Below are 27,740 nucleotides of genomic sequence, written 5' to 3' on the forward strand. Positions count from 1 at the left end.
CTGCCATATTGTGACTGAAATTAATAAATTTGAAAAATAAAAACTACATAAAAGTAATTTTTTGCTAATTGGAATAAGACGACATTAAAAATAAAGTTAACGAAAAAAAAAAGAAGATCTAAACACAAAAAAAACGAAATGAAGGTTATAAGTAAACAATTCTGTCTATTTTGACGTTAAAATTTTATGTGAAATAAATTTAACCTTTGTTCAAATTATATTCTAAAAACTAAAAAAGAACGCATGGAACGAGGTAAAAAAATACGTTATCCAGGGCGGTGAACTATCGTCTTTGTGATTATTAATGATTAACTAAAATATGAGTCTTGCTGCGAGAAAATGTGGAAAAAAATCTTATTTTGGAAGATATTTGTATTTAAGAACTTTCGAGTAAGCTTTCTTTTTTGAATTTCATGTTCTGCAATAGCATTATATTTTTAATTGCTGAAATTAGTAGCAATAACTGCCAAATTAACAATTGAAAACCACATGCATTTACAATTATTTGAAAACATGATTACTTAAACTTGGAATTAAAATTTCTGTTTCACAATAATTTCACAAGAACGACATTTATTGACTTTTTTGTTACAAATCAGAGTTCGTTACTTATATTCTTGAATACTTGAATACATCATATTTTACTTTTGGTACTCAAAATTAGTCTAATAGACTCATATTTCAAGTTTATGCTCACCACGACTAGAGCACAAAGTTCATCCCATAGGAAGTTTACCTCGAAAATTTTCGAATCCCGTTGATCCGGAAGTTTTGCCGAATAAATTACAAATTTTCGCAAATAAAGAAAGAAAAAACATCGTAGCAAGTTAACACTAACTTACCTACAAAACTGACTTTACAAAAATAACGAAGAAGAGATCGTCTTTTATTAATTTATTTATTTAGTTTTCATAAAATATATGTTTTAAAAAATAATAAAATTTGGTTTACTTTTGTCTGCTGAACCAAAATAAATCTGCTGCTCTGCTACCGAGATTTAAACTTTAGTTTCATTGCAAAAATTATATATATATAGGTCACGAACTTGATGAATTGTGAACTAAAATCAGTGGGTTTAAAGGGTAATTGAGAAATAGAGGGGAACAGTTAACCATTNATTGAAGTCATTTTTCTAAAATATTATAAAGTAAAGAAATATTTTATTGAAAAATCTCAAAAAATTCCACGAGACAAAGAAAAGACTATTTAAGCATATGGACTTTTTTACCATGAAAAATTGATGATATTTTTCGAAAAGTGAAGAAATAAAAAAATTTGTTCACATGTGCCCCCCTCTCCCCTAATTGAGAAATAGAGGGGAACAGTTAACCATTTTCATAAAATATAGCAATATAAAAAATGAAACTACAAGTGAATGTGTCAAACTGATACTATGTAAAGTGCGTGAATGTGGATTGCATGCATGCATGGGAACGTTGCTTTTTTAAAAAGTAACGAGTAAAAGTACAAGTACTTTAAGCAAAAGTAACAATTAAAAAGAGAAAAGTTCTGATTTTAAAAAGTAACGAGTAAAAAGTACAAGACAAAAAAAAAGTAACGATTTCAAAGTACATTTTGAGGAAATCAAAAATTCAAATTAACCTTAATTTTCATTACAAAGTATAAGTATTTTTTTGGAATTTAAACTGCATTAAATTTAAATTTAAATTCATGAAACTGTAAAATGAAGAAAAATGTTGCAAAATTCATTGAAGTAATGAACATTGAAAATATCTAAACACAATACCAGAAATTAAAATTCAATGTTTGCATATAAAGCAAAATTTTAAATGATGTTACTTTTAAAACCTAAATGTTTGGAAATTTGGTTTTTTCCTTTGGAATTCGTAGTAATATGTAGTGATTTTTGCAAATAAGTTATTGAGTGTTCAACAAAGCCACTCTCTTCCTTTTAGGAAATTGTAATGATTCAAGGTGTTTAAAAAAAGAAATTAACTAGAAATTATAATGCAAACTAATGAAAAGCTTCGGGAAAGAAAAAAAATTTTCACGAAATTTAACAATTTTCAGAAGAAGTAACGATTTCTTTTGACATTTTCGTTACAAATACTTGAACTTGTTCTCCAAAAAGGTTGCGGAAAAACGAGTAAAAGTACTAAATTGAAAAAGTAACGAAGTACAAGTAAAAGTGTGTACTTTTTACTGTTACTTTCATTAAAAGTAACGTAAGTAAAAGTATTGCCATGCATAATTGCATGGATTGATTTTCTCGTACAGAATAACTAATGAACAATAGGATTTTCCCGTATGGAATAACCAATGAATGATTAAATTTTAACGTACAGATTAAACCTTAAATGAAGGATTTTCAAGTATTGAATAAGTAACGAATGGTTTGATTTTTATGTTCTGAATAACTAATGAATGATTTTATTTTCACGTACTGAATAACTAAGGAATGATTGGATTTTCATGTACTGAATAACTAGCGAACGTTTCGAAAAATTATAAAATAAACTTTCAAATTAAGAGAAAATTTGAGCATAAACACTATAAATTTTTTATATCGTGCTAACAGCTCTTCAACAAATGTTGATACTGATTTTTTTCTCTAAATCAATCATATTATTACCTGAGTTTTGAACTAAACTCTTAAAATGTAATTCATTAAAATAAATAAGGATTAAAATACTCAAATCAAATCAAAGAACACTTTAATTTCGTTTCCTTTAATGGGGAATTTATTTCCGGTTTCGGTTAGAATACGAAGAAGCAACTCTAACTCCATTTCTAAAATTCAGAGATCAAAACTTTAAAGGACTTTGGAAATCTAATTAACTATAGTTCAAATATGGATAATAATAAAAATAAATATTGATCAAAATTGAAAAGTGTCACCCTCCTCCTCAGTCGGATACCTTAATCAAAGGTTATACACTGCAAAAAATAATTTTTAATTACTAATTAGTATTAATTTTATTATTTTATTTAATTATTCTCAAAATATTTTAAAACTGTAAGGTATTAAAATGTTTAAAACATTTTACAGAATGTAATTTTTTTTAAATTATAAAATAATAAATTCATGAAATCCTTAACTAACCACTTTTTTTATCTGTTAAACTTGTGAATTATGTTGTTGCAATTTCGACTAAGTTAAAAACTTGTTTCTCTATGAAAATTTAAATTTGTTCACATTTCTATTAAAAAGGATTCCTGGTGGACTTTTTCCTGTGAAAGGAATGCTGCAAGTTGATTTAGAGTAATATAGAAACTTCTTTAGTTGAAACTGACACTCTTTTCATCGTATCAAAAGTGGAACGTGCTCACCTTCAGCCAAATGCATTTTTGAATGTATTGCGTCATAAATCTACTGATAAGTCATTGTTTAAAAACTAGCTTTGTTTCTCCTGACTCTTTATTTATTATCTTTATTTGATTTTTATGGCAAGACAGTGACAAATATAGAAGGGAGCACAAAAACAACATTAAACTAGAAGTAAAATAAAATTTTGAAAAAGTGGTGGCCTAGTGGCTCTGGGGATAGAACGGTCGCCTGACAACGAGGTGATCCAGGTTTGAACCCCAGCGATGTCTGGATGGTTCGAATTCTGCTCCCGGTTCACACCAACCACAGTGCTGACGTAACATATCCTGAGTGGTTGACGGATCATGAGTTAGAATCCCTTTTCCGTCAGGCTAACCATGGGGAGTCCACGTGGTTTTCCTCACCATCCAACGGAAATGCGGGTTAGTGCCATCAAAAAAGTCCTCCTCGAAGGCAAATTTTCCTCAATGCTTGATCCAGGAGTTCGCTTGTCTTCTGGATTAGGTTCAAAATTACAAGGCTACGGATTTGAACATTGATAGTCGTGAACTCAAAATCTGGTTTTCTGTTCAATGAATTGAGATCACTTTTCTTTGCAATTGTGTGTTGCATAGAATGATTTTCTGTTTTTTCTTGAAACTTCGTCTGTATACTTTTTTTCAATTTTCTTCAATACTTTTCTTGAATTTTTATAACAATACTTTTCTTCACTTTCGGAAACCACTATGTTACCACCCAATATGGCAAACAGAAACTGTGGGGATGTGCCCATTTTTAATATAAATACTTCAATACTTTTCTTCAATAAAATCATAATCATAGACAATTAAATATTTTTGTGCTCCTAAACGTTGTTTACCTTAGTTTGTACTTTACTTCAATACTTACTACTAATACTTTTCTTCTCTGTATCGACCACCATGTTACCACTCAATACGGCAAACAGAAATTGTAGTGTTGTCCGCATCTTCATCATTTGCTTATTCAAACCTAGATTCAACTTAACTTTATTAATACACCTTGATTTACATAATTTAGTCTATCTGTTTTCCGCGCCTTGCCTATCTCTTTTGTCTTTTCCACGCGGAAGTTATTTACAAATCCCTCTAACGAGCTTAAAAATCTAATATTGTCATAAAATGCCGTGAAATTCTATTGCGGGCTGTGTTTTATGAATTACGAAGCATATCACCAAGACAATAAAATTAGCAAATAAAAAATGCGCTTTTCATAAGATTCAAAACGGATTTTAAAATAAATAAGAAACATTTTATGGATATTACAGGCTTACGATAGTTAAAAGTTTTAATTTAATTTAGTAAACAAAAAAATCTCAACATTGCATACATAAGAGATTCAGACTCATGCCAGTTTTCCTCTATAAAAACATCATCTTATCCTGGAACGCGACTCCTGAAAATCGTGGGAATGTGACAGCAGACTTTGGCGCCGGGAAAAATTACATCTCCAGTGCTAAGCCACCTTCTCTCGTCTTCAGGCGATGCGTGCCCCCCTTGCATCCACCCCCGAAACATATGAAGAAGAAGAAAGTAAGAAGGAAAAGAAAAAAAGAAAAATACAACCTGAACGTGAGAAAAATAAAGGCACAAAAAATGAGATAGATCTTGTCATATTGCTCAGTTAATGGTAGAATCCATCGTCATGTATAAAACCAGACACATTTATATAAAAGGAAACTTTATAAGGTTGTTTTCGTGTGTTTTTGTTAAATAAATGTTTCTGTATACAAAATACAGTAAACTTCCACATAAACTATTATAAGTTAAGAATTTACGAACGTTAATCTGAATAGTAAATTTAAAATAATGCTCATGGTGCGTTTCATTGACTTTCTGGATATATTTTTTGGAGATTTCCTTGTAAAAAATATTAATACGGTGAAAAAATTTATGCCCGCAATATTTAATTGAAAAAAAAGGTTCTTGATGTGCAAAAATCAATAAGGTCGTAAAAAAGCAAAGCTGATATTAAAATCATCAAACATCAAATCGTGAGCCGCGATGGCTCAGGGGATAGAGCGTTTGCCTTCCAATGAGGCGAACCGGTTTCGAATCCCAGTCCATACGAATTCCGCATCCGGCTTGCATCGATCACAGTGCTAATGTGAAATATCCTCAATGGTAGACGGATCATGGGTTAGAGTCCCCTTGCCGTCTGGCTAACTGTGGAAGCTTCTCGTGTTCTTCCTCTCCATGTAACGCAAATGCGGGTTAGCTCCATCAAAAAGTCCTCCACGAAGTCAAATTACTCCCAATACTCGATCCAGGAGTTCCCTTGTCTTCTGGCTAGGGTTCAAAATTACAAGGCTGCGGAGTTGAACATTAGTAGTCGTAAAACCATAAAATTGGGTCGGCTGTTCAACGACGGTTATAAAATAAAACATCAAATCAGTAGTAGAGCGGGATTAGATTCATTCGTTTTTAACTAAGAATCGCTTTTAATTTTCATATTAAAAAACTGGTTTTAAATTATTTGGATTCTCCGTTTGCAGTTATTGACCTCAATTTTATTCGTTTAGATATTGAAAACCTTTTGGTTCCTTCTCATTTAAATATTGATTTAATATCCCTCATTTCAACTTGATTTTTCGGATATTTTTAAAAATACTAGGATAATACTCCCCTCTTTTTTCTCCACTCACTGACCACTTTTAAAGTAAATAAAGTAAAAAAGCAATCTCCAATCAACAATCTTTTGAGCACGCCAAACTTCAGTTATGTTGTTGCTTTTCAGTAGGATGTAGATCGACCCTAATAGTTTATTTTTACTGAAAGTTTAACAGTTGATAATCCTTAAACTACCCAAGCAGCAAAATAACTTGGGCTGTCATTCGACCAATATTCATGAATCTTGGCTCAACAAGAGTTCAAAGGGCCATTATTTTCCTATATTGGCCCTATATGGAATTGTTCGATTCACCAGATATTTTACTGTCACTTTACAATCATCGGTCCTGAATAGAATTGTCAGATTCATACTATATTTTATATTTATTATTCAGACAATAAGAACCTATATTGAGCCAATTTTTAACCCAAATAGGGACAAGGTAAAATTGTTCCTAGGGTAATAAACGGATAATATTTTTTCAATCCAATGTACTCTTTGTCCAATTTTCAACACACCCAATTTTATGTTTCTAAATCTTAGTTTTTAACAGTTTTTTAACAGCAAAATAAAGTTTAACGTAAAATAAAAAAAAGAGTGAAAATGCCCAGAAAAAAGCATACATTTGAAAATTCATTTGAACAAACTAAAATTTAAAAAATAAAAGCAATATTTTTAACTTAATCAACAAAAATGGTTCTTTCCGCACGTAAAGTTTCCATTCAATAGTTTCATTTTTGAAGCTTGCACAGCAAACCTAATAATATTTTTCACTATAAGTTTAAAAGTAAATAATTTTCGGACTAAATATCGAATGTAAATTTTATTATTCCATCGTACTCTTTGAAAATTTTGTTTAAATACTATTGCAATTTCAAATATCTCAGTCATTTAGTTTTTGCATAGCAAAACAAAATGTAACTCAAAGTAGATAATCCAAAATAGCGACAGCAGCGACGCCTACAGTTTATTAATATGGAGAGGTACGGTGTGTAAAATAATAAATGGACCATCCTGATTAACTTTTGATTTAATGATAACTTCATGTTCTGGAACCTAATTTTGATGGTTCGAGAGGGTGACCTCAAAAATAAACTTATTTTAAAAATTCAATTTCTTAAGATCTGTTTGATATTTTGCCATGCAAAATTATATTCTTTAAAGTTATTTAAAAAGCTGTATATTTTACAGTTAAAAATTTTTCGACTAATATTAAATAAAATAATAAAAAAGTATAAATATTTATTGAAAGTTATTTTTGCATGAAGTTATCTTAGGATAAATAAAAATTGCATACGAAATTTTTTAATTGGATGAAAAATTTCTCGAGAGGTGGCGAAATACACAATAATGTAAAATTAACATTAAGAGGTCCAAGTTTAGGATCGCACTCCTGACCACACTATTGGGACCATATTCCCCAGATTGCAATTACCCCTTATATTTTGGGGGTCAGAAATTTGAATTCGTTGAAAAAAACTGTGTTTGTTCAGATGAAGTACGTTTTTATGTCTGATTTCGTAACTTGAAATATCGTCTGCACTAATTAATTAGCATATTAGAAGTGATGGATGATTCAAACCCTTCAATCATTAAGAATGAGTCCTAGAACGTGAAGATCCAATTTTAAGATCAAAAGTTATTAAGGATGGTCAATTTCTTATTTTGAGAATCGCACATTAAGGAAATTTTGTTTTAAAACAGATTCAAATTTATCAGAGGAAATATTACGAGTTTAGAGGAGGAATCTTTTTAATCACCGCTTTAGTGAATTAATATCAGTGGAGCATCGTTTATACGACGCCGAAGGGATCACCGAAAAACGTCGTATAAACGATAACGTCGTATAATCGATTTTTACTTCTAAAACTGAAACTAACTCTGTTTTCAGTTAATTTTAATGTTTAACGTGTTGATTTACATTAATTTCTAAATTAGACAAAACAAAATAAACAAATAACCAAAGAAGAAAAATTGCAGAGAGCCATTTGAATGTATGTTACCTTTAATTATATTTTCTTGCTATTAGTCTCCACAGTGCTTTGAATAGCGAGTTGAAGTTATTGCTTTCTATGATGCAATTTTAGATTTCTAATCACGGCCAAATCTAATGGCTGAAGCGCGCTTGTGCAATTTGCAGGAAAAAAGAGAGCTTTTACATTTTCCAAAATAATTAGTATCGATAGGTGCGCTGGACATTGGTCGATGAATAGCAAAATTTTTCGTTTTTGCATCCTCATAACATTGTCTAGTTTTTTCAGTCATCTAGTAAAAATTACGGTCGTCATCCAAGCATTCTTGTTGGCACCCTTTTCTGTATCATTCATATTGGCAAATTCCGCCCTTTTTTAAAATACACAAGAAAAAATAAAAAATTAAATAAAGAACAAAATCGAAAAATCGACGTATAACCGATTCTGTGCTTCGTATAAACGATATATTTTTACATTAAAATGAATGGGAATGATTTGGGACCACACTAAAACGTCGTATAAATGTAAACGTCGTATAACGATCGTCGATCGTCGTATAAACGATGTTCCACTGTATATATTTAAGTTCAGAAAAAACTGCTTAGATAATGAATTATGCTTATTACTGTCCCTTTCCCAATTAAAAATCTATCTAACAGATGTCATACTTTCCAGTATACTTTAGAAATCGATCCTCCAATCTCTAAAAAAATAGAAAAATTATTTTCCAAAATAAAATATATTTCTCTGAAATAAAATTGACATATTGACTCGTAAGAAACTATCCTTATAAAATATCTGTTACTTTAAAAAAATACCTTCACTTTGTCAAAATATTTTCCAACCAAAGAGGGTATTTTAAATGCGATGTTTGAGAAACACAGATTTCCATAAAGTATAAACAGTTTATGCCCTACCCAAAATCCCTATCGGGGGGAAAAAGCTAGGGAATTTTCATTTTTTATGCAACATATCGTATCGGAGACACAAATCATGTAAAAGCTTTGCATAAATCCCTGTTGAGATTTTGCAGCATTATATGGCGAAGAAATATAATAACCAAAATCACAACTTTCAGATTTATGATTTAAAATGATCAGATATAAAAAAAGCGTAGTTTGAGAAGGTATAAGAAAGCGTGTAGTCATGTTTTTATTTTAAGTATTCATACATAAATAAAAAATGTATTATCCTGTTTTTTTAGGTATGGGGAAAAATATGTTTTGAATTCTCAACTATAAAATTGTTAGAATGCACCGATGCAAATTTACGAGGAAGTTGGCATCATAGTGTCACACAAATTTGCCCTAACTTTAACATGGTGACTAGATTGATCTATATTTAACTATAACGTATTTGAAGTTTCCATTTTAAACCAGTAAGCTGAGTCTCAAAAACTGGATTAAAAGTTATTTAAAAAAGGTATGTTTTTTTTTGTTGTTGCACATTTTGTTTAATTCTAGTTCATTGCAATGGTTGTCGCCGTTCTATTTTTGTCCAAAATTTCTAATTTTTAACTTTATTTCACAACATTAAAGATTCTAAATTAGTTTTAATTTTCATAATTAGTAATATTACATTTTATTGCTTTTAAAAAAAATCCTTTGTAACACAATTTTAGATTTTTAATTATTTCTTATTTTCAAAAGTTCAAGTTTGAACACAAACGGAACATTTTGTTTCCAAAATTTACTCTTCCAAAAAAAATTTTGTGAATACATGTATTTTTTTGTTTTAATAATATTTGGACTAATTTAAAAAGATATTTTGTTCAAAGTTACTCTTAAGTTATTCGAAAAGTGTAAAAATAAAATTAAATTTTTTATGCTTTTTACATAATTTTTGTACAGTACTTGAATAGTCTTTTCAATTGCAATCATATTCTTTATTGGAAAGAAACTCTCTTTAGATTAATTAAGAGAATACATCTTTTATTAGAAAAAATTCCCAGCTTGTGCGCATGGTTAATATTTTTAAAAGCGTATTAATATCTTGTACAGTACTTGAATAGCCTCTTCAATTGTTATCATAAACTGTTTTTCAAAAAAAACCTTCTTTAGATTAATTAAACGAATACATTTTTTAATAGAACGAATTTCCTGCTTATGCGCATGGTAAATATTTTTAAAAATTTATTAATATTTTGTACAGTACTTGAATAGCCTTTTCAATTTTATTTTATTTTATAACCGTCGTTAAACAGCCGACCCAATTTTATGTGTTTACGACTACTAATGTTCAACTCCGTAGCCTTGTCATTTTGAACCCAATACAGAAGACGAAAGAATTCCTGGATCGAGTATTGGAAGAAATTTGCCTTCGTGGAGGACTTTTTGATATCCGCATTTGCGTTACACGGAGAGGAAGACCACGAGAACCTCCCACGGTTAGCCTGACTGCAAGGGGACTCTAATCCATGATCCGTCTACCACTGAGGATGTTTCAAGTCAGCACTGTGGTCGATGCAAGCTGGATGCGGAATTCGTATCGACTGGGATTCGAACCCGGTTCGTCTCATTGGAAGGCGAACGCTCTATCCCCTGAGCAATCGCGGCTCAGCCTTTTCAATTGTAATATATAACCTTCTTTAAAAAAATTTCTACAGATTAATTAAAAGAATACAGCTTTTAATAGAAAAAATTTCCTGCTTGTGCGCATAGTTAATATTTTTAAAAAGTGGCACACTTAAACTTCAACCGGAAGTGGTCGCCTTAATCATTGCCATTTTTAAAAAAAATCAGAAATAGCCATAATATCATAATTAGTCATTCGATAGGTTTAGAATGTTTTACAAATTTCTGTGCAATGTTTCACATCGGAATCTATTTTTCATTTCCTGTAGGCACATTATCTATCATTTGATATCCAATGAAAACCACTAAAAATCACCCCTTCTTCATTCATCTACCCCGACAACCCTTTCAAGTCTGTGGAAATGCATACCGATCCCGAAAACGAACCGTGAAGACCCAAAAAGCTTAACCCCGTCATTTTATCTGTTCCGAGAGGACCCCTTTCATCATTGGGAATGACAGACCCTGACATTAAGCTCCATCCCTATCAATAGAAACCCTAAATTGTAATTGGGAAAACTGTTAGGGCAATGATGATGATTTCTATCATTTTCATCAATCACCGGCATTCACGATGGATGATATTCGAATTTGGGGAAAGCTGGCGTTATTTTAGCTTTCCCTTGAGAGTTTAGTTGTCTGCCTTTTGTTTATTTAATATCGTTTGGTCTGTTGCTTCTATTTCTTCTATATCTATTTTGGTGGATTCGAAGAAATAGTGGCTGGTGTAATGCAAAAAGTACATCCCAAACATAAATACAGTCTAAATCCGGATATAGTGAACACTTGGTTGTAGTGAACTTTTCTTTAGTGGTCATATCCGAACTGCTATTTAATTAATGTTGTTTCATGCGTTTATATCGAACAGTTGAGATGGGAGTAGTTTTATTGCGGATTCAAGTTTAATTGTTGCAGTTATTCAAATAAAAGTTGGAATTTTTTTGTCGATGTTTGTAACAAAAGTGCATAGCTATGAATTTTGGTTAAAAATAATAATAACATATATTATGTTAGTGCATTATAAGGGAATGCTTGAATCGGTTAAACAGGAATTCCTGTTTTCTTCGGAAATAAAATAAATTAAAGAAATAAGCGTCTAACAAATTCGTTGATACTTCGTTAGGAAAATATGGTTAAATAACAATTTATTTGTTATTTTACCATTTGCAAACAAAACAGTTACATAAATATAAATGAGATGGTATTCAAAATGCTAACCGTGAGAAAAACCGTTTATAACTGCTTTAAACAATTAGTTTTTTATTGGAAAAACTAAGCCCACCTAATGAGACCGCCTATTTCCCTGCAGATGGGTACATATTATAGTCTAGAAATCTAATCTGTCAATCTCATGACTGACAGAACTGGGGTTCGAGTCCCAACTTTGGCACCACATGAAGAGTTTCCAATGTCCTGTGTTCCCCAATTTGTGACCATGGGCTATTAGAATACGAAACTCTCATTCATGAATAGATGACAGTAACATAAAGGTTCTAAACTATGTCCAATGTTCAGTTTTTTACATTTTTGAAACTATGCTAGTTAGTTACAAGTGGTTAAAATACCGTATTGTTTTGTATTAATGGTTTTTTTAATTATACTAGTTGTAAAAGGTTTCAAAGCCGTAAAGGTAAAAAATGCTCTTAACCATAAATAACTTTACGTTTAATTGGATGGATCTATGGTAATGTAACTGCCGATTATTTTACCATAATTTTGGAATAAAAATTCCAAAAATGCAGAGTGCTGAAAATTTTTATAGGAAGAAATCCGTTGAAGAAAGAGCAAATATCCAGGATATTTTTTCTTCAAATCCAATCAATCATATCATTACATATTAACAAAATGATCTTACTCAAAATTATAACAATTATAGATCAACAAATAGACTTATCAACAAATATATATAGATTTATTCACAAGTTGATATTTTTTTTAAATGTTTCGTCTTTTAAAAATAAATTACGAATAAAAAGCAATCACGGGATTGGTGAGCGAAGTGAGCAGGGGCCGAAGTCTCCCATCACCTGAAAATATTCAAAAACTAGCGTTTCACCGTTTTAGGTTTCAAATACACAAAAAACTCATATTTTTATTCGTTTAGCTATTGTTCATTTCTCTCAATTATTTTATCGTTTTCATGATGAATCTAAAAAGAACAAAAACCTTACGGAGAAGCTTCGAGCAATCAGGAAATTTTAAACAAATTAAAGCGGCAATAATTGGATCAAACACAACTTCCCAGCAAAAATCATCCGCACTGAAATTAAAAATCGTCTGCATTTTAAGCAATCGCTTTGACGCATCGTTAGTGTTGCCAACGTAAAGAAAGTAAAAATCAAGATGGAGCTTTAATCCGTTAGCTTTTCTGGAGACAGAGAGCGCGCGCTTATTGGATCAAAGCCGAGTATAGGAAGCAATTTGATATTCTAATCAGTAGTCTGTTTGTATCTTGTTAAGTAGAAAAGGAGAATGGAATTAAGTTTACTCTAAATTGAATCTATACGAAGTACAATTTTTCCCTTTCTTGTTGCCAGATTGAGCGGGTTAATTACTAAATTTAACTTCGTTGATTCCCAGAAATCAGCGCGTCTCCATGATTCGACGTTGAATTTTGAGATGAAGGGAGCTTCTTCATTCACTGACTTTACAAAAGAAGAACTGAAATTGATGAAGTATTTCGGGGGAACGTATCCTAATCAAATTTAATTTTTTTAAAAATTCCCTCAATGCGATTCGACTTTTAAAAAAAAACAACGGGATTAAACCATATGCAAATAAAACGGAATAGAAATGATATTTTTGCATTTGAATAAGGCTTAATAATTTTTGAGCAAAATTCGAATCGTGTTTAAAAATGTCAGGAAAAGTTAATAATGAAATTTAAATATGCATACAATGTATTATTTTGACTCTCTTCTAAAATGATCATGACATTTATAAGGTTGTTTTTTTTTTCTTTAAAAAAAATTTTATTGAAGTTTATTTCGATTTGACGTACATTCATGTACATCATTTCTTGAAAAGGATTATTGTGGATTAAAATTGTTTTGATTTAACAAAACTATATATGCGGTAATATATTTTAAAATAACGAAGATTGCATTTTTGTTAAATCGGGAAACATTATTTAAATATTTCAATTTCTTATTTCAGTTTGCGAAAGTAATCTATTTAAATACATATGAAGGTTTCCATTATAGTTTTCTATTACAACTAGAGAAATAATTGGCAACAAAATCTCTTGAAATTATTACAGTTACGTTAAAATTTAATGTTCCCAATTTAAATATATTACAGGTATCCCTTGCTTTACAGAATAGGGCTCGAATAGCCTAGCTGAGAGGGCATTGGAGTCACGTTCGAGAGGTTTTGAGTTCGATTCCCCCTGGTTGAAGGTAACTGGTGCACTATAAATCTGTAGAGGTCATAAAGACCTCTAAGTTCCTGCAACAAATTAATAACTCTGGGGGTACTGGATCGGAGATGGATCGTACTCTGGATCAGGTCAAAATTATGATCAGCTGATAGAGGGTGTGAAAAGCTCCTCCTTTTAGTGACGTAAGAATATTATCACCGGAACATCCTCAGGGAGGTCTCCTCAGATCATCCCCAAAAATCCATTTTGCCTCTCTAGGGCGACGTAAATTAAAGTACCAGTACCTTTACAAAATATGAAATTAAGCAACGCGTGTTTGTATAATAGAACGAAGGAATAAAAAAATTACTGTAAAATTCAAAATTAATCTTCAGTTATTGTTTGATTCATGAGAACGCTATATTGATGGAGAAACTTTTGATGAGAAATTCTGCTACACCTCCTTTAGGTATTATAAAATTTAAGGTTTAAAAAAGGGATTTCAGTTAAACCGTAAGTAAACCATAATATTTCAAATACTGAAAATGTGTTATCAAAAAACCAAAACGAAAGAAATATATTGCACGATTCCTTCACCAATCGTGAGTTTTCCTACACTGTTAGAATTTTCATTCTAAAATTACTGTAAAATAAGTGGCAACATTCTGTATAATCGATTAACAGTAAAGTTAACGGCAAGGAAAATTATTTTCCATAACGGTTATGAAATCGCTTTCAACTAGTGTGGTTATAGAACCATGAATGCAAAACTGTACGTTTTCTCAACCATTTACAACTAGCATGGTTTCAAAATTTAAAAAAAGGAAATTTGGCTGAACATGGGAGCTAGGCTTTGGCAGACACAAATTTGACCTAAATTTGGCAGTGCTGAACATTGGAAACTCTTCATGTGTTGAAGGGAATACAAGAAATATTGCGGTATCAATGCTGAGACTTGAACCTTAAGAATATGTAAAATTATATTTAGATAAACGTGTTTTATAATTATTTTGATTTGTTTACTTTTGATAAATCTACGGCAATAGTAACATATGAAAAATGGAATATTGTTGTGAAGAGACTCTAATTTATTTATAAATTAGAGCCTCTTATTATTTATAATTTATAAAATATATAGCCTCTTATTACTTATTTATAAATTATCTAACTTATTTAAAATATCGTCTGCAAAAATATTTTAGTAAATAAAGATTCTCGAATCAGTAAGAGTGCGGCTTAGAACAGAAAAATCCAATCATTAGATCGTAAGTCAATAAGGTGTTTGCATTTTATTTCGCGCGTTATGCATGCATTCGATTAGCTGCCTCATTTACAGCTATGCATACCTGCCAACTTTTACTCATTTGGCGTAAAATTTTAGTTTTATATTCAAAGTGGTAGTAAATAAATACTATTTTTTCTTTTATAAACTTATTTTTTAAATGATTTTGATCACCACTATTCTTAAAAAAAAATAAGCATATAGATTAATGTGCGTTACTACCATGGTTGTCAGCTGAAGTTTTTAAAATGTAACATATTTTTTTGCTTACAATTGAAATTTTAATTCAATTTTTCGACTACTGGGGAAAAAAACATAATGGAACGGATCAAAAGTTGGCAGATATGGATATACTATCATTTACAAATACGCTTTTAGTGATTGAGTGAATTTCTAAAATATTTATGATCGTTTTTTGCTATTTTATTCCATTTTATTGGTGAAAAAAAGTAAATAAATGAAAAGTTTGTTCTGCTAAAATGCTCAATTTCACTTGATATTGAAACCTTGGCCAAAGGATACTGGCTTTTTGTTCGCTAAGATTAAAACAATTCATACCAATTTGTTGTTATTTTTATTTTAAAAGAAAATGTTTTATTTCAGCTATTAGAATAAGTTTTACAAACTATATTAAATAATACTTCTAAAATCTAATGTTAGCAAAAACCATTTGATAAATGCAACAGGTTAAACTATTTCATTGCTTTCAGCTTAATAAATAAGCTTTAACAGCTCGTAAGTTTGTGATAGTTAATTATTTGTAAACTTTATCTTTACCCTATAGAACGACAGTGAATTTTAAATGAATTAAATGTTTAAAAAGAAAACAATATTGTAATTAAGACATGTATTGTAATTTTTAATATAATTTATCTGATCAAAGTAATTTGAAAAGAAAATAATATGTTTACTAAAGAATATTAATTTGCTCTAAAACATAATTCAATTAAATAGCAATAGCTAATTATTTATTTCTAACTACATGCTTAAAAAATATTCGCTGAAAATGCTTATTTAATTCCAATAATTCTTTAGAGAGATTCAAAACAATATATATATAGGCAATCGTATTTAAAGAAACATTTATCTATGCTTTCTACGATCATAAAATTAATACTAATTGATATTAGCAGTTTCTAGGGACAATTATCCTTTTTTATCCAAATTAAAGTATGAAAACAAAAACAAACAATCTCTTAATTTCATTTTCAAATTTAAACATCGTGATTTTCTCTTCGTTTATGTTAAAATGCATGTTTCTAGCACGTTTTTTTATATCATTTTCTTGATTCATTTTCTTTAAAGAATCATTTTCCTTTCTTTAATGCATGAATTTTTTTGTATTTTTTTTTGTTTCTCTTGGCAATATTTTTCATCGTCATAACCTTTAAATTGCATCTCTAGCCTGTGAAACACAGAAGCTAGGAGAATTGGATTATTATATGCAAACTAGGAGATTATTTTCTTCATTCTCTAGAGAATTGGCGATGATTTCGGCGACAATTTGGCTCCCGGCTAAAAAGAAGCGGGAAAAGTCTCTTGGGGTTATTACGATTATTTATATTCACTTTGCGCCATTTGGATTTCAAGTTTTCCCCTTTCACTCATTTGAATTGTAATAAGAAAGAGAAAAAAATAGGGAAAAAAACTGAAAAATGTTATTCGGAAGAAATTCCGCTTTTCCTGTTCTTTAATCACGGCTTTAATTTTCTTCTGATTTGTTCGCAAAAGATGCAGTTTTTCAGACGCCAACTTGTTGCGAAAGGTGTTTTTCTTTGATGTTTGCTTATGAGTATAATCTTTTAAAAATTGTTATGTTTGGTGAATTCTGATAAGTTTTTTTTCTCCAGTTCCAAAAAAATTTATTCGAGAGCTTTGGAATTCATTATTTATTAATATCACTAGCCGTGTTTTCTTCGTAAAAAATACAAAAAATTAGTGACAATGTTAAAAAAAACGCAAACGAAAGTAATTAGTTTCGCAATTTGATAATTTTATTCTTTCGAGTGTAATAACTTTATCATTTTGTAGAATATCTTATGCGTTTGTTTGTTTTTTCGCATAAATATTACTTGTTATACGGAAAAATTTCTAGTAGGTGTTTTTATTTAATAGGTTTGTTTAATAGGCGTTTTTATTTTAAAATTATTTTAAAAGAAATATAATTTTTAAATGAAATTATTGAAAATGTACGCACTTCTATGTTATACTTAGTTCATAATTTAGCTCGATATATCACGTGCTCTCTATATATTTTGACAAAAGCTTATAATCACTAAATAATGTTTAAAGAAATAAAAATTGCATGGAATATATCAAGTGGTTAAAATCACATGTTAATAAATATTGTGGGGAAAAAAATATCTCAGGGATATAATATCCCTTAGACTTAAAGGTACGTGGACAAAATCTTTTGTGAACAAATTATCAAATTAAAAAAAAATCTTATGAGGACCAAGTTCTTTTTTTCGAGTTAAATAACAAAAAAAAAATATTAATATTCAACAGCTGGAGAAAAGAGTTAGAGTAAAATGGATAACAAAAAAGAAGAAACAAAAACCATACCTGCTTGCAACAAAAAAAAAATAAGGAATAATTGTATGGGAGTAACGGATAATTATATCCATATATGGCAACGTTACTTTTAAAAAGTAACGAGTAAAAGTACAAGTATTTTTAAAAAAAGTAACGAGTAAAAAGTAAAAAGTTCTTATTTTAAAAAGTAACGAGTAAAAAGTACAAGTAAAAGTACATGTACTAAGCAAAAAAAGTAACGATTTAAAAGTACATTTCTAGGAAATCGAAAATTCAAAGTAACCTAAAATTTTATTGAATAATATTCTTATGTTCTTTAATGTTTTTGCAAAATTGTTGTTATTTATTTAATTATTTTTAATTTTGAAAGTTATGGACATTAATTTATTTTTAAATTCGGAAGAATATTATAATATAATTTTATAATATAATCGTATAATATAATTTTAAAATCAAATATAATTTTAATATCAAACTTTTTATGGATTTGCACGAAAAAGAAATTTTATCTATTGATTTTAATTTTTAGTTTATTATTTTTATTTATTTAAATTACCATTGATTTAAAATTGTTTTACTCTTTAGAAACGCGTTTTAAAAGCACAAACATAAACAAAGCAAACACGGGGTTTCAGATAGCTTTGTGATCTTTGAGCTAGTAAAAAATAATTGAATGTGCAGTATAAGTTGAAACAGAAGGTATTTAAACACGAAGTTAGCTGTGAATGCATATATATTGCACATTAATTTTATAAATTAAAAAAAAACATAAGCATTTTTTTTTTTAAATTTAATTTTTTTTTTTTTAATTTTTTTTTTTTTTTTTTTTTTTTTTTTTTTTTTTTTTTTTTTTTTTTTTTTTTTTTTTTAGAAAGCTTACCGAGTTTTAGAAAAAAGTAACGATTTCATGCGATATTTCCGTTACAAATACTTGTACTTTTTCCCTAAAAAAGTAACGAAAGTACAAGTAAAAGTACTAAATTTAAAAAGTAATGAAGTACAGGTAAAAGTACGTACTTTTTACTTGTACCGGCGGTACAAGTAACGAAAGTAAAAGTACTGCCATATATGATTATATCCATATAGATTAGGCAAAGAAAAAAGAATAAGAATATTTTTGCTATCGTGAACTGCTAAATAAATAAATAAGAAAAATGCCAGCTTATAAAATTTCAGATAGTTTTTAAGTAACTTCCGCTTTCATTTTCGAATTCAAATAGGCAAAATAAACATAAAACTGTCCAAAACCTATCCTTTTAGATACATTTTTTTTTACTTTTAAAGCCAATCCAAAATTCAGAACTTGCAGTAGAATCGGGAAGCCTTATGCATTGATAAATATGAATTTTTATACGCATATTTCCAACTCATTCCGTAACATTTCTTCACTGTACGGAAAATGCTTTAAAAAAATTTAACTGTTTTATTTATAATATGTGTCAAAAACAATCAGAATGAAATAATGACTGAAAATATATATAAATATTACAAATAAAACAGTAAGGCAAAAATGATAACTATACCTTGAGTGTGTCATGAAAAGAAAATTTCAATCAGGTACCATTGATAAACACGTCGTCGGGGAATTTTTCATTTTGTACAGAGCTTAATATGCGTGTTTAAGAAAATTGACGCAGCTTAATATACGTGCTTACGAAAAAGGGACACATCTTAATATTAGCGTTTATAAAAATGGACACAGCCTTACATGCGTGTTTATAAAAATGGACGCAGCTTAATAAGCGTGTTTATGAAAATGGACACAGCTTAGTCTGCGTGTTTAAAAAAATGACACAGCTTAATATGCGTGTTTATGAAAATGGACACTAATATGCGTGTTTAGAAAAATTACTGCAGCTTAATATGTGTGTTTATGAAAATGAGCAAAGCTTAATATGTACGTTTAAGAAAATGGACTCAGCAAAAAATGCTTTTTTTTCAATATTCAACCCAGATTAAGCAACTAAACGAGGAATTTCGAACTTAATTTACCTTTCTTTTTAAACATTAAGCATAATCATTACGGATCAAAAGGCCAGACTTCGGCTCACTGTGACCGGGTATATTACAGATGCAACTTTTCTAGCAATCCCTTCGTAATGGAATCATTAAGCAATAGAAATGTTTTAAAAAATCTAAAATCATGCAACATCAATTTAGCAACCACACTATTGCAAATTTTTAGCACCCATGACAACATTGTGAGCTATTTGCTTTTAATATCTGTTCAAAAAAGACTAATTTTTAAAAAAAAATAGGAAAAAATGCGATTTAAGTAAATAGACATTGGGCTACTATCTTTTTATTTCTTTTTTGAATTGATTAATTTATTTCTTTAAGAAGAAAAAAATACAATTTTAATAAGAGAAGTTTGTAAAACGAACTTTTACAAACTTCTCTTATTAAAACGAACGAATTATTAACGAAATTAATTATTAACGAAACGAATTTTTTTAAACATGCATTTTGAGCTACGTTCGGATTAAAAACTCACCGATGATGGATTTCAAATATTAAAAAATAAAGAAAAGAGAAGAAAAACGATCAGGAACAAAAAAAAAATACATTCCCTTTCACGTGTATAATAAAGCAATCAGAATTAAACGCTAGCTAAACTTTATAGAAAAATAAATAAACAGAAATAAACGATAGATGAACTGCATAGATATGTAAAAGGTAGCTTAATTTTATAGATAAAGGAAACAATCAGAAATAAAAGATAGCTGAACTTTATAGATAAATGAAACAATAAAGAAATAAAAGATATCTGAACTTTATGGATAAATAAAACAAATCAGAAGTAAAAGATAGCTAAACTTTATAGATAAATGAGACAATCAGAAATAAAATAAAGCTAAACTTAATGGATAAGTAAACAATCAAGAGTATACGATAGCTAAACTTTAAAGAAAAATAAAACAATACAGAAATAAAAGATAGCTAAACTTTATAGATGGATGAAACAATTAGAAATAAAATTAGCTGAACTTTATAGATAAATAAAACAATAAAGAAATAAACGATATCTGAACTTTATGGATAAATAAAACAAATCAGAAGTAAAAGGCAGCTAAACTTTATAGATAAATGAGACAATCAGAAATAAAATAAAGCTAAACTTAATGGATAAATAAACAATCAAAGGTATACAATAGCTTAACTTTATAGATAAATAAAACAATACAGAAATAAAAGGTAGCTAAACTTTATAGATAAATTAAACAATAAAGAAACAAAAGATAGCTGAACTTTATGGATAAATAAAACAAATCAGAAATAAAAGATAGCAAAACTTTATAGATAAATTAAGCAATCAGAAATAAAAGATAGCTGAACTTTATAAATAAATAAAACAATCAAGAAATAGAAGATATCTTAACTTTATAGATAAATAAAAGAATGGTCATACCTGATGCATTTGGTGAATTTTCAACAGTCGTTGGTGCAGTAGAAGAATCAAGAGAAGAAGAGAATCCGTATGAGGGTAGGTAGTGGGGAAAAAGAGGAAAGAGGGGTAGAGCGGGATCCTTGAGGGAAAGAGGAGAACCGCACCACAAGCTCGAATAATAAGTCGGTAAGGTATCGGCAAGAAGTGGGAAGGATGGCCGCAACGATGCCGCCGTCAATGTCGGCACACCAACTCCTCCAGGAATTCCTGAAAAAAACATTTCTCTTTTAATTCATAATGCTTTTTAAATAAATAGTCTCATACGTTTCACGTTTTGACACGTTTTGTTTTTAATTTTGATTATTATTTGTTGCATAGCTTTTTGAATTAAAGTATTCCATTATTTTTTTAAGGTGACTGGATAGTTTTTATTTCCTTGAAAAAGCATTATTATTCGACTTTCTGCATCTTCTCTGAAATGTAACTTAAATTTTTAATTTTTAATTTTTTTTTTCTTTTTGAAAAATTTAGCAGAAGTACAGATATTGTTTAATTTCAAACACTTTTGTGAAACTATGCAAAACACTTTTATAATTTAATATTTCATAAAACTAACTTAACAGTCAGTCAATTATGCTGTTTTCGAAACCATGCTCGCTCAAAGAAATATAAATACAAAAAGCACTTTTTAAATTAAAAAAACTTATAAGAAATTATCTTGACCTTCCTAATATATAAAGTAGTTACCAATATTCAAGTTCTATTATGAGTTTAAGCAACATGCTGTATTCAAACAAATTACCAAGTTTTAATTTTATTAGATTTATAAGTTAATTTGAAGAACTTGAAAAAACCTGAATTAAGAGAAACAAATTTAAAGATAGAACTTCGAATAAATAACTTTAAATAAAATACTTGAGTTTGCGGACGGTTCCAGTTCAGAAAATGGCTGTGTTCTATTTTCAGTTCGCAGTTTTCAATATTTGTGCTATATTTTATCTTATGCTTGATATTAAATTGCTCCGAATGAACCAGGTCTTGACATATTTTTTCAAAAAATCAAAAAATTTTGCATTAAAACCCTTCTGGACCCTTTAAAGTAAACATTAACACAGATTCCTGCAACATAAATTATACAGAATAGAATTTTATCACTTAATTTTCCAACTATTTCTTAGAGTTTCTCCAGCTCTATTAAGCCTCGATTCTCTAGAAATATAATGATAACATTAAAAAATAAAATCATACTTAAAAATTATCTGAAAAAACATGCATTCCCTACTTATCTAAGTTAGATTTGCGGAAGGGGTATCTGCAATCATACATGGGAAAGTTACTTTTAAAAAGTAACGAGTAAAAGTGCAGATACTTTAGGAAAAGTAACGAGTAAAAAATATTGATGTTGAAAAGTAACGAGTCAAAAGTGCAAGCACAAAACAAAATAAAGTAACGATTTTTAAAAACATTTCAGGGAAATCGAAAGTTTAAAATAACCTTAAATTTCATTAAACAAATGGAAGAAGAAATGTAATTTTAAATTAAAATGTATTAAATTGTAATTAAAATGTATAAAACTTAAAAATATTACGAATTTTATTGGAATAATAAACGTTGAAAATGTCCAGAAACCAAACCAGAAATCAAACTTACATGTTTTGCGCAAAAAAGGAATAAATTTTTAAATTATAAAAAATATTTAGAAATTTTGTGTTCATTATCGAAACCTGTAGTAATAATTTTATTTGTAGGGAAAATTCGAAAACTATTGCTTAAAGAAATAAGTAAAAAATAAATAAAAATAATATTTTCATGTACACAGGTAACCCCTTGAAAACTACAATGGAGCATCGTTTATACGACGATCACTTATGCGAGGTTTACATTTATACGACGTTTTAGTGTGGTCCCAAATCATTCCCATTCATTTTAATGTAAAAATATATCGTTTATACGACGCACAGAATCGGTTATACGTCGATTTTTAGATTTTGTTCTTTATTTAATTTTTTATTTTTTCTTGTGTATTTTAAAAAAGGGCGGAATTTGCCAACATGAATGATACAGAAAAGGGTGTCAACAAGAATGCTTGGATGACGACCGTAATTTTTACTAGATGACTGAAAAAACTAGACAATGTTATGAAGAGGAAAAAACGAAAAATTTTGCTATTCATCGACCAATGTCCAGCGCACCCATCGATACTAATTATTTTGGAAAATGTAAAAGCTCTCTTTTTTCCTGCAAATTGCACACGTGCGCTTCAGCCATTAGATTTGGCCGTGATTAGAAATTTAAAATTGCATCATAGAAAGCAGTAACTTCAACTCGCTATTCAAATCATTGTAGAGAATAATAGCAGGAAAATATAATTGAAGGTAACATACATTCAAATGTCTCACTGCAATTTTTCTCCTTTGGTTATTTGTTTGTTTTGCTTTGTCTAATTTAGAAATTTATGTTAATCAACATGTTAAATTAATATAATTAACTGAAAACAGAGTTAGTTTCAGTTTTAGAAGTAAAAATCGATTATACGACGTTATCACTTATACGACGTTTTTCGTTGGTCCCTTCGGCGTCGTATAAACGATGCTCCACTGATATTTTCGCCCGCCAATTAAGGGTTTATTTTCATAACCATCGTTGAACAACCGATCCATTTTTTGGTGTTTATAACTACTAATGCTCAACTCTACAGCCTTGTAATTTTGAACCCAATCCAGAAGACAAGGAAACTCCTGGATCAAGTACTGGGAGAAATGTTTCCTTCGTAGAGGACTTTTTTATGGAACTATCCACATTTGCGTTACATGGAGAGGAAATCCACGAAAACTTCCCACGGTTAGCCTGATGACAAGGGGACTCTAATCCATGATCCGTCTACCGCAGAAGATATTTCACGTCAGCATTGTGGTCGGTTCAAGCCGGATGCGGAATTCATATCAACCAGCGATCACTGGGATTCGAACCCGGTTCACCTCAATAGAAGGCGAACGCGCTATCCTCTGATTAGGGACACGGCTCTAGTTAAGGGGTTTCATGTTTTCTCCCTCTAGTTACACGGTTACTTTTAAAAGGCTTTGTAATAAGGAGATATTTGATGGACTTGATTTTCAGCATAGGTTTTGGAAGAGAAATTAGCGATTCAAAAATTTCGAGAGAAAAAAATTTTTTTTGAGGAAAATTAATAAAAAATCAGAAAAAGTAACGATTTCCTTGACATTTTCGTTACAAATACTTGCACTTTTTCCCCCAAAAAAATTGACGGAAAGTCAAGTAAAAGTACTAGATTTAATAAGTAACGAAGTACAAGTATGTACTTCTAACTTTCGCTTCTGTTACAAGTAACGAAAGTAAAAGTATTGCCATTGTATGACTGCAACAGAGAAAATGCGTGCTGAAATTATTTTAATCTGTTAAATAAAATACGCCAAAAACAATTTTTAGCGTCATCTATGCCAAATTTCATTAAACAGTAATTAAAGTAGGTTTTAAAAATATAAAAAGAGGCAAATTTACAGCACGCAAAGTAAAACTAAAACTGTTGAAATTCTTTGATTCTAATGATCGTATTTTCTAAATCTAAAATGCACGTTAGAGAGGTTAGCTTTAAATATTCAAACTAATTAGTGCTGGAGATATTCTAAGCTACGAAATCAGACTCAAAAACGTAATTTCTCTGAGTAAGCACACTTTTTTTTCATCGGATAAAAATTGATGAACTCAAATTATGAGAGGGGAAGTAACAATCGCGATTACTCATATCGTGCCAATAGTTTAGTCAGAAGAGCGGTTGAAAGTTCGAGCCCCTTTAGTGCTAAATTCACATTTGGCGTGGTTCTCTATATCTCTGAAAATTTTTAAGTGAATCGAAACATTTTTGCACACAATTGTAAAACTCGTTTATCTATACATAGTTTAAGTGTAAAATATAATATATTTTATGATTATTTAATAACTTTTATTATTTCATTTTAAAATGGTCAAAAAAACTTTCGATTTTTCAAGTATAAAATCCTTCATCTACTATTACACTATGTTATTTTAAAAGAGAAAATCCCAAACTTGTCCAAAATCTGCTTAACAGTTACTAAGTAATAAATTTTCAAAAAAGTCGCTGTTTTTAATTTGCATTGCGTGTTTTGTATTCGTATTTTGAATACAATTTGCTGCATGCTTTGATAAAAAGTTTTTACTAGGGGAATCATTTTCATTTCATCACAACGTTTGTATTTTTAAAGAATTAACGATTTTTAAATAATATTTTTATCGTGATCTTTATTTCCTTCCTTATCTAATGAGCATTTGTCATTATATGCATGGCCAAGAGGGTCGTTCAAATGTTACGCAAACACATAAAGGGGGAGAGTGTTGCCATTTTCTTATATTTGCTGACAAACAGGAGGTGGAGTATAATGTTAGATCCTGAAATTCCCTTAAATATTTTAAATAAAAAAAGTTTCAAAAAGTAGGGAAAAAATTACACTAAATTATTGGAATATTTATAAATGAAAAGTTAAATTTCATCAAAATAAAAATCTTTTCGATGAGCTTTAAGTTTTTATAAAGTAATTAAAACGTAAATTTTGTATTACACAAAGTTATACTTTTAAATTTTTTTGCCTACGATACTTGCATTTCAAGGAGAAGAAGAAGAAGACCTCCCATACTCACACATGTGACCTATAACATCAGCGCCAACTAATCTTTATCAGCAAAATGGCGCATTAAAGTTGAGCTAAGTTTCTCTACTTAGAATGCTAATTAACGTGAAGTTAATTAGAGCTGTATCTTGCATCGAAATAGTTGAAATATAATTATTTCTCGCCCACTTCTTTTTCTTAACTTAGATTTATTATTTGTTTATGTATTTTATTGTAACCGTGATATATTTTTGTTTTGTGTACCTGGCAACTTCGATGCATAATTAGTTTGTTTATGTTCCACGTAACTTCGTGCCTGTCTCTATGTAAATATTTAGTGAAAGAATCTTTGTGAAGGATTATAGAATGCATCACTTAAGAGAATTTATACCTGACAGGCTTGGCTTACTCGAAATAGAATGGAAAGAACAGTTGCTAACATAAACAAATGACACGTTTCAACAGCCAGGAACAGTCAGGAACGAGCTGCCCATACTACGTCACTTGCAGGTATCGCATTCTTAGAACTATACTACTGCACTAAAAGTCAAAGTTAAAGCAAAACATAGGTGGGGTTGTTTCGATTTTTTTATATGAAAGCGTGGAAAGATGGATGGCAACTTGTTTAATTTGTCTGACAAGGATGGAGGTAGATTCCAAGAATGCCAAAAAAAAACTTGCTTACTTAATATTTATATAACGCGTTGCATAATTCTTGGTTATTTCATAATGTGCCTTCAAGCACCAGGCATTCCATAGAGTGCTTAAGTATTTTACAGAATTCATTCCTGGTAACAAATACTATAAAACTTTTACAGTAAAAAAATAAAAATTCGTTATAAAATTTCTGCATTTCATTACATAAGCAATGCAATACTTACAATCAAGAAATCAAAAATTACATCTTCTTATTAATGAAGAGATGCATTATTTTTTAAGCTTGTGTTGTTTTTCCTTTGAAATAATTAATTGTCGAATGTTTACATAAATTTAAATATTATTAATTGTTTTTTTTCCAACTCCAAAAACTTCTCAATCCTGCTAATAAGAATTTTTAAGCATCACCATAAACTACAAGAAATTCGGAAATTTAATTAAAATGGTTTTAATTACTCCCGCTTTGGATATTTATTAAATGAGCATGAAAAAGCCGCTCTAGCTCCGGGAAATAAATTTAAAGAAAATTAAAACCTAAAAGAAATACCACAATTAGTTAATTTAAAGATACAGTATATAAATGGACGATACACTATCCTTATTTGAAAACAAAATTTCAAAAACTTAAACAGAGAAAATATTATTTGAGAAACTCATTTTAAACTCCACTCCTCAGAAACCGATGGATTTAATTAAATTCGAATCGAAATGAGCTCCTAATTTAATTATAATTCCAAAAAATATAAGCAAATTCGCCCTTCGAAAAAGAAATTAAATCAATTCAGTAAATCAATCGACAAATGTAGAAGAGAAAAAAATCACCCATCTCAGATCTGCAGAAGATTATAAAAAGAGAGATGATGCCAATCTAGAGAAGTGAAATAATATTTGCTCAAACATACACCTAAATTCTTTTCTCGCGTGTCAACTGGCATATATCTGCTTCACCTAATATCGTCTGCTTTTTCCCGATTCGTTCTCTCTGTCATTTCGCCCGGAGGCATAACTTCTTTAGATTATATGGCTACATAGAAACTTCTGTATTTTAACGTCACGTTTCTCATGTCTTTTGTGACCAAAACAAACTCAAAAAATCATAATCCGTGCTGGTTTTATGATTTCTTAAGGTTGCTTCTTCGGCCAGTCCGTTTAACAGAAAGCTTTTTTTTTTCCCCTTTAGTTCACCTGCCCCAAGGCCAAACTTTTCAGATTCTAAGTTGGGCCTTTTTTATTATTTTACCGTTTGCTTTCAGTAAAATGCGATGAAAAGTGAAGTAGTTATTTCAAAAGTATGACTGCAAAAACTTTACAATTGTCTCTTATGATAGTTTTATATAAAGGGAAATATATATATATATATATATATATATATATATATANAGATAGATAGATAGATAGATAGATAGATAGATAG

At 29.6% G+C, this 27,740-nt stretch overlaps 1 protein-coding gene across 1 annotated transcript in view; it reads right to left on the reverse strand.

Annotated features, from left to right (window-relative positions):
- The window catches only part of LOC107457216 (zinc finger protein Gfi-1b-like), a 103,551-nt gene that overhangs the window by 48,242 nt on the left and 27,569 nt on the right, over positions 1-27,740 (reverse strand). The window contains exon 2 of the mRNA XM_043047809.2: positions 21,048-21,293. Coding sequence (XP_042903743.1) covers positions 21,048-21,293 — 246 coding nt within the window. The remainder of the gene's footprint in view (positions 1-21,047; positions 21,294-27,740) is intronic.

This window comes from Parasteatoda tepidariorum, chromosome 10, assembly GCF_043381705.1.
Source record: "Parasteatoda tepidariorum isolate YZ-2023 chromosome 10, CAS_Ptep_4.0, whole genome shotgun sequence".
Lineage (NCBI taxonomy): Eukaryota > Metazoa > Arthropoda > Arachnida > Araneae > Theridiidae > Parasteatoda > Parasteatoda tepidariorum.